The sequence below is a fragment of the Mauremys reevesii genome, linkage group 10 (genome assembly GCF_016161935.1).
Source record: "Mauremys reevesii isolate NIE-2019 linkage group 10, ASM1616193v1, whole genome shotgun sequence".
Lineage (NCBI taxonomy): Eukaryota > Metazoa > Chordata > Testudines > Geoemydidae > Mauremys > Mauremys reevesii.
In genome coordinates, this window is record NC_052632.1 from 18,159,172 (window position 1) to 18,173,041 (window position 13,870).

The window sequence follows — 13,870 nt, forward strand, 5'->3', positions numbered from 1 at the left end:
AAATAGGAGGATAAAGGATGCTGGAGCTGGGATGGATTTTGTCAGTTTATGACACAAAAGAAGACGAGGAGCAAACCTAACAACTTCCCATCATGGCCCATTGAACAAATACATACAGAAAGGACTAAAAAGGGGGAACTGTCCCATATGGAACAAACAGATGGCAGCTTGCCAACAAACAATCCGTCGAGTCACAGCTGTGAGCCAAAGCCAAGCTCAGAGAAGCACGCTGCCATTGCTACCAAATACAGGACCAAACTCAAGGGAAGATCTGCTGGAGTGGAGTGTCCTGCCAATAACAAGCCCTGCAAATGAGTGGTTTTACGCACTCAAACATAGCAAACATTTTTACAGGAGTCTGTAGTTTGGAGAAATGCACAGCTCAAATGAGGGAAACACTTTGATTTGATTATTTAAGTCAAACAGCAAATTAAGCCCTATTTTTCTCCAGAAAATGTACATGCAGGTCACACTGCTAGGAATGAGACCAGACCCTTTGGCAGGGCCGGCTTTAAGCCGATTCACCCGATTTCCTGGAATCGGGCCCCTTGCCTAAGGGGGCCCCGCTCCGGGGGTCTTCGGCGGCATTTCGGTGGTGGGGGGTCCAACTCCAGGGGTCTTCGGTGGCATTTCGGTGGCAGAGGGTTCTTCGGTGCCACAGAAAACCCGGAGTGGACCCCCCGCCGCCGAAGTGCTGTCGAAGCCCCGGACCGCTGCCGAGTATTCCAATTGGGCCCCGTGGGTCATACAGCCGGCCCTGCCCTTTGGCACAGGTTTTGCCCCTGAAATCAATGGGGCTGTGCAGGATGTAAGCCAGGGCAGCATTTAGACTTGGTTTGAGTCCAGTCTAACCTGTACGTGTGTACGGCTTGTCACTGCTGCCATTTGATCTCACAGAGGAGTGTGATATTGTCAGCCCCTACCTCCAACCCAGAGAACTTTCTTCCCGGCTCAGACTGTGACTGTTGCTGCAGAAGCAGTGAGTGAAGCGGGGCTCTAGTTCTGCCCTCCCTGCTGCCAGGCGGGCGAGGCTCACAGGCAGGGGTGGCTCTAGGTATTTTGCCGCCCCAAGCACGGCAGGCAGGCTACCTTCGGCGGCACGCCTGCGGGAGGTCCCCGGTCCCGGGGATTCGGCGGCATGCCTGCGGGAGGTCCCTGGTCCCGGGGATTCGGCGGCACGCCTGCGGGAGGTCCGCCGAAGCTGCGGGACCAGCGGACCCTCCGCAGGCATGCTGCCGAAGGCAACCTGCCTGCCGCCCTCGCAGCAACCGGCAGAGCGCCCCCCGTGGCTTGCCGCCCCAGGCACGCGCTTGGCGTGCTGGTGCCTGGAGCCGCCCCTGCTCACAGGAAGGAGCAAGCTGTGAAGTACTTTACTCCTTCTCAGAGCAAAGGAGCAGCAGATCAGGAGGAATTGTGACAGTTGAGTCCATTTGTACATTGGTCTGCTCCCGGGACCGTGCAGCTGTGTGCTACACTTCCCTTTCTCAGAGCAGCTTGAAAGCCTCAGACTAGCCCTTAACCTCATTACATTTCTGTTGCATTCATGGATGCTAAGCTAATTTAACACCTGGACGTTGTGTAGCCTAACAGCTAAAGGGCCTGGCTTATATTTCACAGGTGTTTATTTAACATCCACTTGGGGGTTGTGTTATTATGTTAAAAATTCTTTATCTTTTTATTTGTAGTGTCCAAAGGATCCCTATGTTCCAAGCACTTACTATAATTACCTTTATTATCCAAAAATACCCTGCAATTACCCAAAACATGTTAACAACCCCTTTTATTGGAGAAACAAAATAATATTCAGTATCAAGTCTGTGCTGTACAACAATTTGCAGAAGTGTGTTTTGCAGCTTGATGCTTCTTTTATCAAAGGTTTTGACTGTTTTGACTTCTATAACTCTGCCAGAGGTTCTGGGTCTATTACAGCAGTGAGTGGGCGAGTTTCTCTGGCCTGCAATGTGCAAGAACTCACACTATATGATCGCCATGGCCCCTTCTGGCCGTAAAGTCTATGGAAGTTATTTTTACATGTTCATTAAATTCCTGGAATTCAATAGACTGGTTTTTAGCCTAAAAATTCTCTATCGGTTTTACTGGCCATATATGTCCATTAAAATATCTATCAGCATTTTCCCAATAAAACAATTAAAGAGAGTTTGATTATTTCTTACTGTAGTTCTTAAGTAAAATATAATTTATCAAAAACATTGTGCAAAACATAAATTACTAAAATTACAAAAATGGCAAAATGAAAGAGAGACCATTTGATAGTTTAAAAATATAATTTTAGCCTGGGCTGGTACTGCTGCCCATTATTAAGATTGCCTGACACTATCTATTGTAAGACCCTGTGTTTTCAGTTGCTTGTAACTTTGCCAAACTTTAATCGTTTGGTCTAAAATATTCCCTAGCTGGTGTATACTTCAGGCTGAAATGTTTTGTAAAATTTTAGCCATTTCTAAAAACAAGGTAAAGGAAAAATGTTGGTTTTGCCAATATTAAAAAATTCTGGCAACCTTTTCTTTGAGAAGCTCTAGTGCCCCCACGCTTTGGAGCAGGGATTTGAAATTCGGCAGGAGGTGGCCTTTGAGTCAAGGATATGCCTTTGCTGTCTCTGTGAAGATCCACCCAAATTTGGCCAAGTTGTAAGCATTTGAAAAAAAATCACAGTTCACACAAGCTCAGTAGAGACTTGCTAGCTCTTCACAGCTTAATTGCTTAAAGATTCCATCTACTCTAATCTTGCTCCAGCCTGGGGCTGAGCAGTCATTCCTTGTAATTGAAGTTCCTGGCTGCTCTGGGCCATGCCAAGTCCAAGTCCAGAACTGACAGCAGGGAGCTGCCCCTCCACTGCTATCAATGACACCCCCACTCCTCACCCCTGCTGGGCCGTGAGGAGGAGAAAGCTGCATGATTCAAATGCAGAGTGGACAAGAGCCATATCTGGGATGGGGTAGGAGGGTTATGCTGGGACAAGATCCAGGGTGTTTGTGCTTGGGGACTGCAGGTTGACGGAGAGGGGAACTGGGACGGGGAGTTCATGGGGGAGACTGGGACTCGCTTACCGAGGAGAGTGGGACTGGGAGCTACGGGAGGGCAGAGGACATTGGAACTGGTTGGGCAAGGAGACTGGGGGCATGGCTGCACTTGCAGATGTAGAGCGCAGCAGGGAAAGCACTGTAGTCTGTCCACACTAACAGCTGACAGCGCACTGGCATGGCCACATTTGCAGCTATGGAATGGCCACAGAGAGCAGTGCATTGTGGTAGCTATCCCAGCATGCAAGTGGCTGCAACGTGCTTTTCAAATGGGGGGAGTGGGGTGGAATGTGACAGGGAGTGTGTTGTGTGTATGTGGGGGGAGAGAGGGTGGGTTTTGGGGGGCTGAGAGCATGTCAGCATGCTGTCTTGTAAGTTCAGACAGCAACAGACCTCCCTCTCCCACCCGCCTCTCTCTCTCGCTCTTTCTCACACACAGTATTCCACAGTAATGGTTGCTTTGTCTCGGAGCAGATAAGCATGCTGGCTGTCAGAAATGGAGCTTTCAAAGGGCATATCGGCATGCCTGCAGTGATTCCAAAACAATGACAAGAGTGGCCACTTGACTTAAGGGGATTATGGGACGTTTCTGGAGGCTGATCAGAGCACAGTAATGCAACACCTCGTTCACACTGATGCCCGGGTGTTTCAGCCAATGCACACGAACTATTAATCTTCTCGTTGAGGTGACATACCAGGAGCACTCTAGCCCTGGAGTCAGAGCGCTCTACGTGCCTTGCCAGTGTGGACGGGTAGTGAGCTAGGGCGCCCAGGGTTGCTTTAATGCACTCTAACTCGCAAGTGTAGCCAAGCCCTGGGACTGAGAACCAGTGAGTGAGTGAAAAGAAGTGGGCAGAGAGGGAAGATAAATCTTATGAGGAGACGGGATGCACGGGGAGGGGAGAATTGGGACTGGCTGAGCAAAGAGTCTAGGACCAGGAGCCAAGTGGTGGAGAAACACTGATTGGATGAAAAAAAAACCCAATACCACACCAGTATGTGATCATGTAAATAAAAACCGTATCACAGCGTAAAAGGGTAGCATGTGTGAATTCAGGTTGTACATGTCATAGCATTCTGGCAGTTCCTAACTTTTGAATGCTTGACTTTGCAACCTTAATAATGTTCTTCTAATGCACTTTGTGTGTGTGTGATATATCTATAGAAGCAGCCACATTACAAAATATTTAGTTACTGAAATGATCAAACTAAACACACAAAAATATGTGAACTTGGCCCCCTTGAGATACATCTGTGAGCTAGTTTTGTTCTTCTCTTGGGTCTGGTAGCAGGAGACAGGCATCCTGATACACCATGGCTCATGGACAGTCAACTTGTTAAGTACACAAGGCCTGATCCAATGCCCACTGAAATCAACAGGAGTCTTTCTATGACTTCAGTGGGAAATGGATCACGCCCACCATTGATCGGAGTAAGGTGGCTGGGAATAATACCGATTTACCAGCATTTTTCCTGCTTTATTCAGGACAGCAGTATCCTAAGGAGACTTTGGCTTCACACTAAAAATTCACCCAGTTCCATTTGCATCATTAGGATGCCAAGAGCAGCGATAACTCCCACTGGACAAAAGCTTGCTCTCTTCCCCCTTGCTCCAAACATCTTGAGAGAGAGCATGACTGTACAGGCAGCATATGGGTGAATACCAGACCTGCGCCTCCCCTAATCTCTTATGCCACAGAAGCACTGCCCCCACCATTCAACACAGAGTTCACAGCTACAGCTTTACAAAAACTGCTCTGACTACATCAGGAAAACACTTCTAAAATCATTTCAGCTACTGTAATGGGGCTTTGCCCGCAGTGATGTTGGGGTATAAACTTTGATAGAACAGTTTTTGAAACTCTTCTCTTTGCAAAAACCATTCCAACAAAATTGCACTCCACTTACACTGGCAACAGAACTGCTAGCTGCAGCTGTTATTCAAACTGGTTTGTTTGTGTTTGTTTTTTAAAGAACGATTTCCTAACAGGCAATTTTGTAGAGTCCACAGGATTCCAGTTGGCTACTGATTGTGCCCATATGATACTGAATGCCACAATCGGATCTTCTGCCCACTTTCTTTAAAAAAAAAAAAAAAAAATCTTTAAAAGACTCACAACTGCTGCCAGACTGACAGCACTGAAAACTGCTGTCTTTTATTGGCAGAGCACGTGCCACGTGGTCAGCTCAGTATACACATCCCCACACTGCTCCACGATGGGCTCATATCCTGACTCTGAGCATCCAACTCTAAGAATGTAATTCAGTCTCTGTTCCCACTCAGTCCTGGGCAGGGCCAGATTTACACCTTGGGCGCCCCTAGGTGCAGGGGCTCCGAGCCCAGCCCCACCCCACCGCCTGCGGCAGCTCCGAGCTGCAGGATGCCACCAACGGGAGCTGTGGGGTTACCTTGCTGCCCACGGCAACTCGGAGCTCTGGGGGCCCCCACCCCCAGAACGTCTCGGAGCTCCTAACCTCCGTGGGCAGCAGGGGCACCCCGCCACTTTTAACTGCCCCGCTGCCCACAGACCCTCACACAGCCCCACTACAGCTTCCCAGTGCCCCTCACAGACCCCCCACTGCCCAGAGCTCCCCCGCAAGCGCCCGCAGAGACCCACTCTCCCAAATCATGCCCTCCGGCCGCGCTCATCGGCCCCACTGGAAGGTGCCTCTGTCTGCCGGGCTGAGTGAGGAGCGCTCCAGAAGGGCTGCACAGGGCCGTCTCCCCCTCAGCAGGCTCCGCCCCCTGCTGGGACCCAGGAGCAGCAAAATTTAAATGATTAGGCGCCCCTAGAATGCCAGCGCCCCTAGGCACATGCCTACTGTGCCTAATGGGGAATCCGGCCCTGGTCCTTGGCCCCTTTGCAGGAAAGCCCAACAGTGATACCAGTCACTGCCAACTGTGATGATGGGTTTCCAGAAGGGACACTTGTCATCGCCTCTGGGTGCTGGAGAGAGACCCCCACTATATCTCATAGAGCAGGGTTCCAAGCTTGTTCTTGCTGAGCCCTGCCCCAACATGCTATAGAAACGCCAGGGCCCCGTCGGGGTGGGGAGGGGGAGATCGTGGGGCTCTGGGCCGGGTGGGGGGGGACCCTTGGGCATAGACATAATTTTACTTCTATTTGGGGGGGGTGGGGAGCAAGGGCTGGCAGGGCTCAAGCCAGCTCTGCACAGCAGGGTCCAGGGAGGTAGCACCACCTCCACTCGCTGATTCACTCAGGAGGCAACTCAGCCTGTCTGGGCTGGGGGGGGACGCAATCAAAAAATATAACTCAAAGGGGGGGCTCAGTTCAAAAAGCTTGAAAACTGCTCAGGGTGCAGGGAGGGGGTAGCTAGGAGCTGTGTGCGGGCAAGGGGGTAGCTCAGAGTGCAGGCACAGGGTAGCTAGGAGCTGTGTGCGGGCAAGGGGGTAGCTCAGAGTGCAGGCACAGGGTAGCTAGGGGCTGTGTACGGGCAGGGGGGCTCCCAGCGCAGCTCCTAGCTTCAGTGTGGGGGGAGCGGGGTGGCCCTGGGGCTCCAGCCTTCAGCCCCCTGCTACTCCTAACTTGGGGAAGGGAGGGTTGCTGGCTTCAGCCCCACGTTGCTCCCGGCTTTAGGGACTTGGGAGGGATCCGCTTACAGCCCCACGCTGCTCCTGGCTAGGGCAGGGGTCACCGGTTTCGGCCCCACGCCTCTCCCGGCTGGGGAAGGGGGGTGCCGGCTTCAGCGCCGGGGCTCGGGGCACCAGGTTTCAGCGGTGGGGCTGTCACTAAGGTTACTACGCAGTCATCAAATGTTAGTAGCCAAAAGGTGCTTGGATTACCACCCATTCAGTTTTTCTGGAATCATCCCATTTTTAACAAGAAAATCTGTTTCCCGTAAGTACTCTGATGAGTTAATGGGTCCCAAACATACTGCTGGCTCTGGGAAAACATCACCACATTGCAGCGTAAGTGATGTCCAAATTAGTCCCATTAACTTGCAAAACTGTGATGACCGGTCTAGACGTATGTGCATTCAGACCAGTGACTTAGAGGTGAAAGACTCTCTCTGTATTTCCAGTGGGCCAATCACCATACTGTCTAGGTACAGCCCGTTACCAGTAGCTCGAATGCCTCAATCCCCTTTTGTCTGCTTGTTAATTAAGGGAGAATTTGTTGTTTTGCTTACCCCATTTTCTTCTAGTGCTGCCAAGGGTTTATTAATGCTGTTGACAAATTTGTTGACATGCTCAAAGTGCTTTGTCATTTCTGTTGCTAGGACCATGTCAATAATGGCTTGACGAAGGGTTCGATATTCATTCCTGTTTAAAGAAGGAAACAATTAGACATGAGGGCTCATTCGCTGAGGGCTGCTTGCTTAAACTAACTGAATCCCTCTGAAAAAAATACTATAGAGCACTAAACCAACAAGGAGTCTGGTGGCACCTTAAAGACTAACAGATTTATTTGGGCATAAGCTTTTGTGGGTAAAAAACCTCACTTCTTCCATGCATCTGAAGAAGTGAGGTTTTTTACCCAGGAAAGCTTATGTCCAAATAAATCTGTTAGTTGTTAAAGTGCCACCGGACTCCTTGTTGTTTTTGTGGATACAGACTAACACGGCTACCCCAACACTATAGAGCACTGGTGTTCCAGAGATGGGTAGGGGAAGGGAGAGACGGAGAGAAGGGGCTGGTAAGCTGAATCTGTGCTATACAGATGCATTCCTTTTGTACAGTGGTGTGCAGTGAATTATACCTTAGGGGCACAGTTTTGTCTCTCTAAGGGCTGCACGTGCTGGGTGGGAGAGGAGATGCCAACTCCTCAGCAGTGCTGCCAGGAGACACTATGTCTGCACATGCCTCCCACGGTGCTCTGGGCAGCACACTTAGCAGAGGGTCTTGCTCCAGCCAAGCTTCCGCCATCACTCTCTTGCTAACACAGCTGGGTGAGTAGGGAGAGTGGAGCTATGGCCATGCTCCCACCCCACAATGCAGCAGCCTCTCCCTTTAGCCATCAGCCAGCCATATTACACCTGCCAACTAGTCGGGTGTGCTGAGGGGAAGGGGCTCCCCTTTCCATCCAGTTACGTGCACAGGCCAACCATTGCTTGGCCTTAGAGGTCGAATGATATAAAATGGATTTTTCAAAGCGGAACTGACACCAATTTTACAAGCAATCAGATTCGCCCTTATTTTAATGCTATAAAAACAGCGGACGTGTTCATATCGAGAGTTACACTGTAAGCTCCTTGTTCTGTGTTTGCGCAGAGTCTTGGCCCACACCTACGGCTCCTAGTTTCTGTGGCAATACAAATCATCATCATCAGCAATATCATTTAGATGTTGGCATTCTCTGCAGTATGAGAGAGCGCGGTAGGTATTGTTTCATGAGCAAACCTACCACGGGGCTAACTCCACCCCTCCAGAAGCTGCGATTTTCCTCTGGTGTGTTTGCTTGCATTTCTTTATGCTGCCGTAAGATATGTAGAATAAGAATATTGTGGTTAATGGACTGATAAATGTCCCATATTTTCAACTCACCTCTCCATGTTTTTAAAGATATTGCATTTATCATCCCGTGTGGTGAGCTGGAAAGCCAGCGCTGCATGATGGCTCTCTAGCACCGCGGTGTCATTGTACAGGATCGCTAGTTCACTCCCCGCATTGCACAGGAAGGAGTTTGTTCTTCCTGGGTGATCCACATCATGGACAGTGGCAGCAATGAGAGCAGCAACCTCATCTATGGGATCCAGAGTTTGCTGAAAAGAGAAGTCAGGGACATTTAGGTTTCCTGGAAGAATCACTAGAAATCCTGCACTGGTCCTTAAAGGTTAAACTGAGCTGCTTAGAGGCAAAAGGCAGGATTCTGCAGACTGCTTAGGGTTAGATGTTCTAAAGAGCCATGGAAAGTTCATTGTAAGCTTCATGGAACTTTGCATGACATTTTTGGACATTTTGTGCCCTCTAAATTTTATTTTATTCACAATTTGGACAAAATGCATCAAACTTGTAAAACTGAGTTTCCGCGTTCTGCCGCGTTCCACCTTCACTACAAAATGAGTATTCTGACCTGGAAAAAGGTCTGTTGCTGCTCAAAAATGGCTCAGTTTTGACAGAAAACAGGCCCATTTTTGGCAAAAAAAATCAAAAAAAAAAATCATGTACAATAGGCCAATTTTTGCTGAGTTCCGAATCAGCTGTGGAAGATTGGTTCTGCAGGATGAGTGAAGATGTACTTTCCTGTCTAAGAGCAATCTCGGCACCATGGCCTGGCCAGCAGCCTAAGTAGTACCCTACCCAGTGCAGTAGTTATCTCTGTTACATTTTGACGACTGGAGATAATTACATTCTCAATGATGCTTTCAGCCCATCCCATGGCCCAGGTGCAAGGCATTCCTTATTTTCTGGTGGAGCCTCAATGCTCCTCACTGGCTCTGGGGCTGCATTTTCTGGAGTTAATATGTTCTGATCTTTTTCCTGCGGTAAGGTTGGGGGGTATGGGCCTCTTTACGTCTGCAAGCTTCTTGGGATGCACCATCCACTGTCTAAAATTGTGCAGCTTTTGTTTCGGCCTTAGAAGGCCTTTAGTAGCGTAGGCAGTAGTTAGCAGAGAGCAGGAAATCTGCATCTTCTCAGCACTGCCCTCTTTAATATGGTACAGCACTCACTTGATCTCATTTTGGGCATTTATGGGAAGTGTGAATATCTACAATTCACTCAGGCTGAAATTCACCCAAGTGCAAAGGGCCCCACGTAAGGGTCTCAGAACGACGTAAGCCCTGCAGCTGGACTAGGGAGGAGGGGGAGTAAGGAATGGCAGATGGAACGGCTGTGAAGGGGTGCATCTTCACCCCAGGAGAGCCACAGGAGGGGTTCTCCATGCCAGTTGCAAACAGATTGGCATGAAATGAGGTCGTGGGGATGGTTCAGGGAAGGGATCACGGGATCTAAACGTATGCAGATCCAATGACCCCCAAGCCCCTGCATAAGGGGCATAAATGATCTGTGGGGCTATTCCAGCCAGCTGATGGGGGAGATGGAGTCCTTCCCTCCTATCCTCTTCCCCGCCATTGGATCTTCCCACACAACCAATGGCTTGAGCTTTCAATTTACGGAGAAAATCCTGTAGTTCTCTTACTTCAATGGAAGTTCAGCCTGAATAGAGTCTTCGGGATTTGGTCCCAAAAATTAGCCACCAAAGCAATGCATTGAATTATCCACCAATATACAACAGCCCTCCATAAAAAAGCCACACCTTCCCGAAGAAATACGCACTCCATTAAATGTGCTTCTATTGTGTTAACTCGGGGCTTGTGTATATGGCCCTGCTGTGCAGGCTACAGGAGCGAGAGCTGCAGTGTGCAATAAAGTTTTGTGCTGTAAACTGCCCTGCGTTGACATAGCTAGTGCGAATGAAAAGGTACCTAGGTTGTGTTAACATAGTCCTGTTTCAAACAGGACTACGTTAGCATGAACTAGGTGCTAGCAGGGTCTACGTGGGGTAGTTACAGCGCAACACTCTAGTGCGCTGCAACTGATACCCCCTTAGTCTGCACCGTAGGGCCGTATAGAGAAGCCCTCAATTGTAGCAGGTCCACTTGCATTGCTAGCGTTAACGGGCCCTTCGACGACACACACCAATTGTAGAGGTTAATTGGTACTTGCATCAGCAGTCTGTGGAAACCAACAAACCAACCACATTGGGGCCATCAGGAACAACTTGTAAACTCCAGCTTTATTTGGATCATCAAAATTTCAGCTCAACAAACCAGCACCTGCTTGCAATACTCCTTTCATGAAACCTGGACATACAGAGAGAACGAGAACAGTATAGCCATGGCTGACACAGTCCAGGTGGAAATCCAGGATGCTTTCCTTATCTATGTACTGTCCGCTATAGACTCTTTGGGGCAACAGCAATGTGTCTCAGGCTTATTCCCTTGGTTTGATGAGATCGCTATGCTCTGTCCAGCTTTGGATGAATTTACAGTCCATCATACATTGATATCACATTGATGTCATGCTAAACCCTACTGCACACCAAAGAAAACACAGTTCTACAAACACTGTTTCATTATTTTGTGGCCCAGATATGATTTTTCTTAATGCTCAGTCAAGAATCTGGCTCAGAAATACTGCAGTAAAGTGGCAACCCTTATTCACACTGAGTAGCACCTGGCTTGCCACATAGTCCCAATGATCTCAATAGGTCTATTCAAGGAGTAAGTTATTACTCAGTGTGAGTATGGGTGTCAGAAGCTGGCATTCTACTCGGTTAAGCTTGAATTGGAGTTAACAAAACTGGTAACTGCTCAGATACATGCGGTATCTCCTTTGCTTTTGTTTTATTACAAATTTTCTCTTCCTGTGCATCCTGCAGATGAATAAAAAACTTTTTCAAAAAGGGAAGGGCGGTCGCACTTCTTTGGCATTGGAATGATTCCAGATCACATCTGTTTGTCACAGATAGTCACGGGACGGCAACCAAACCCTTGGCAACTTGAGGACTGAAAACTTCCAGTGAAATTCTCTCTCTTCCTTGGTGTATATTGCCTGAGAGTCGGCCTCTGGAGAGCAGGATAATGAGCTGCAGCTCCAGGTTGTAATACACACCCCAGCTTTAATGAGAGGTTAGAAACTTGTTTACAATCACAAATGATGTCCCTTTGAGCAGGGTTCCACCACTAGCAATAGCCTCAGGGAGGCCAATTCAGGATAGGAAGTTTGGTCCAAAGCTGTGGCAGAGAAGCACCCAATGCCACAGGGCACGCGCGTGTAAGTGTGGCTTTAGTTTACCTTTGCACTCCCCAGATCCCAGGCCAGCTGTACGTCAGTCTGTTCCCCCAGTATATTTTAGAGCAGCCAACGGTCCTGTAACTGTAAAGGATTCCCTCACCGCAGGCTCACCTCCATTGGCTGGACATGGCACAGCAGCTGTCTCCCTGTAAGGTGACCCCTGCTGATAGTTGCTCTGTCATTGTGGTGGTCTCTCTTCCAGCAACTTGGCCCTGCAGCCAGGTTACACTTTAGTCCACCACTTCTGGTGTAACGAAGAGTCCAACCCAGATGCAGTCCAGTGACCTTACAGCAGGTCTTCCGCCTGTCTCTGGGCTCCACAGTCCTTACACACATTACTTCAGGGGGTTTCGCCTCATCTTGTTCAGTGACTAGTAGGGGAATCCAGGCCCACCCTCTACTCTGGGTTCTAGCCCAGGGATCCTATAGCTGGAAGTCAAGGTCTTCTCCCTCACACTTCTTGCTGCCTCCTTGTACTGCTGCCTACCTCTTCTATTCCCCCCAAGAGTGACTGCAGACTCTCTGCCCACAGCCCCTTTCTGCTGTAAACGTCTTGGCTTCATAGTCACCAGCTCCTGCCGAGCTGATCTTCATGTTCAATTAAGCCTGGCTTTCCCTCCATGTGCAGCCAGGCTCCTCTAAGGTCCACATAAACCCTGTCAGGGCCTGTGAGAGGTACACACCCCATCACAGGCCCCAATGGACCAATATGGTCACAGGGCATAAGGAAACCCCAGACATGCTTCCTTTTTTGCCACCACACCACTGATGTTGGCAATAGCAAAGGGCCAGGTTTGGCGTTGGAGCTGCTATGCTTTCTCCATGACACCTGGGTATCCTCTACATGGGGGTGAGTCTCCTGGGAAAGGACAGACAGGGAACAAGGCTGCTTTATTCTGATGGTGTGGTGCAAAGCAGCCTTAAATGGGCTTTTATTTTAAAGATCTATTGGAGAGTGTATTTCCAATGAGAAAATGTTGCTCACCCATTTGACTTTCACACTGCTGGGGTGACTGTAATGGATTGTTTTCTTTTAAAAGGAGGCTCTCTCTACCTCCTTCCAAGTACAGCCCAGCTCTGTGGTGCTGGAAACTACTACCAGACACAATTTCTTATCTAATATACTACAGGTCAGCTCCTCAGCTTGTGTAAATCAGCAAAGCTCCCTTGACTTCACAAGTACTATGTTGATTTACATCAGCTGAAGTTCTGGCCTTCTATATCTATTATTAGGGTTGATTTCTGCTAATGTTCCCACTACTCGCGTATTTTCCACCTCTACTGTATTTCTTATAACTGTACACTTACCTTTACCCTTTCTTTGGATAAGAAATAGGCAGTGGCATGCAGGACATCTGCAGAATGAGTAGAATTATGATAGGAGTTGGAGGAATGGTAGTTGGCTTCAATAACTTGTAACCACGACCTCAGAGTTGATTCTGAACAGTTTAGGAATTCACAGATTCCAAAGCGAGCAAACATTTTGAGACCAAGATAAACCAAAGGCCTGGAGAGAAAAAGAAACAAAGTTTTAAAACAAATGAGTTAGAAGGAAAACTAGACAGAGCAAATGAGACTAGCAGAAAAAGCATTTCTAAACTGTTGATATGTCAGATTAAGTATAACAGTTCAACTGTTCATAAAAATATACTCAAGATTTGTAGAAAGCTTCCACCTAACCACAATGTTTGGGACGGATACTTCTGGAAGTTCCTGAGAATTATTAAAATACTGAACAGGTTCTATCCTCCCAGTAAATCCATTTACAATTTTTGTTCTAGGGAGTCTTCTGTCTCTCTCAGGGCTCTGTGTTCCCCGCCAGCCTACCCTCAGGATTCCATGGCTCATCAACCTTCCTGCAGTAGAGAGAGATTGGAGGTGACGCAGTGCTTGCTGCTCAGGGAGAAGAGGCACTACTCGCTCCCCTGCAGTCTATATTCACATTGTTCTTCAAATATCCCACTGTTGCTGTATCAGTGTTACAGCTCCACCAGAGGGAGTGCTAGAGCACACCAGTCAATGGTACCTTGCTTATATTAGCGCTCCCACTCTTGCCAATGTTGGGGGA

At 48.6% G+C, this 13,870-nt stretch overlaps 1 protein-coding gene across 5 annotated transcripts in view; it reads right to left on the bottom strand.

The window, feature by feature from the left end:
• PDE8A (phosphodiesterase 8A) overlaps positions 1–13,870 on the bottom strand; it is a 255,093-nt gene that overhangs the window by 5,909 nt on the left and 235,314 nt on the right. For all 5 annotated transcript variants that reach the window (XM_039491037.1, XM_039491039.1, XM_039491036.1 and 2 more), the window contains 3 exons: positions 13,111–13,309; positions 8,548–8,765; positions 7,194–7,326 (listed from right to left, as the gene is read on the bottom strand). In XM_039491037.1, coding sequence (XP_039346971.1) covers positions 7,194–7,326; positions 8,548–8,765; positions 13,111–13,309 — 550 coding nt within the window. The remainder of the gene's footprint in view (positions 1–7,193; positions 7,327–8,547; positions 8,766–13,110; positions 13,310–13,870) is intronic.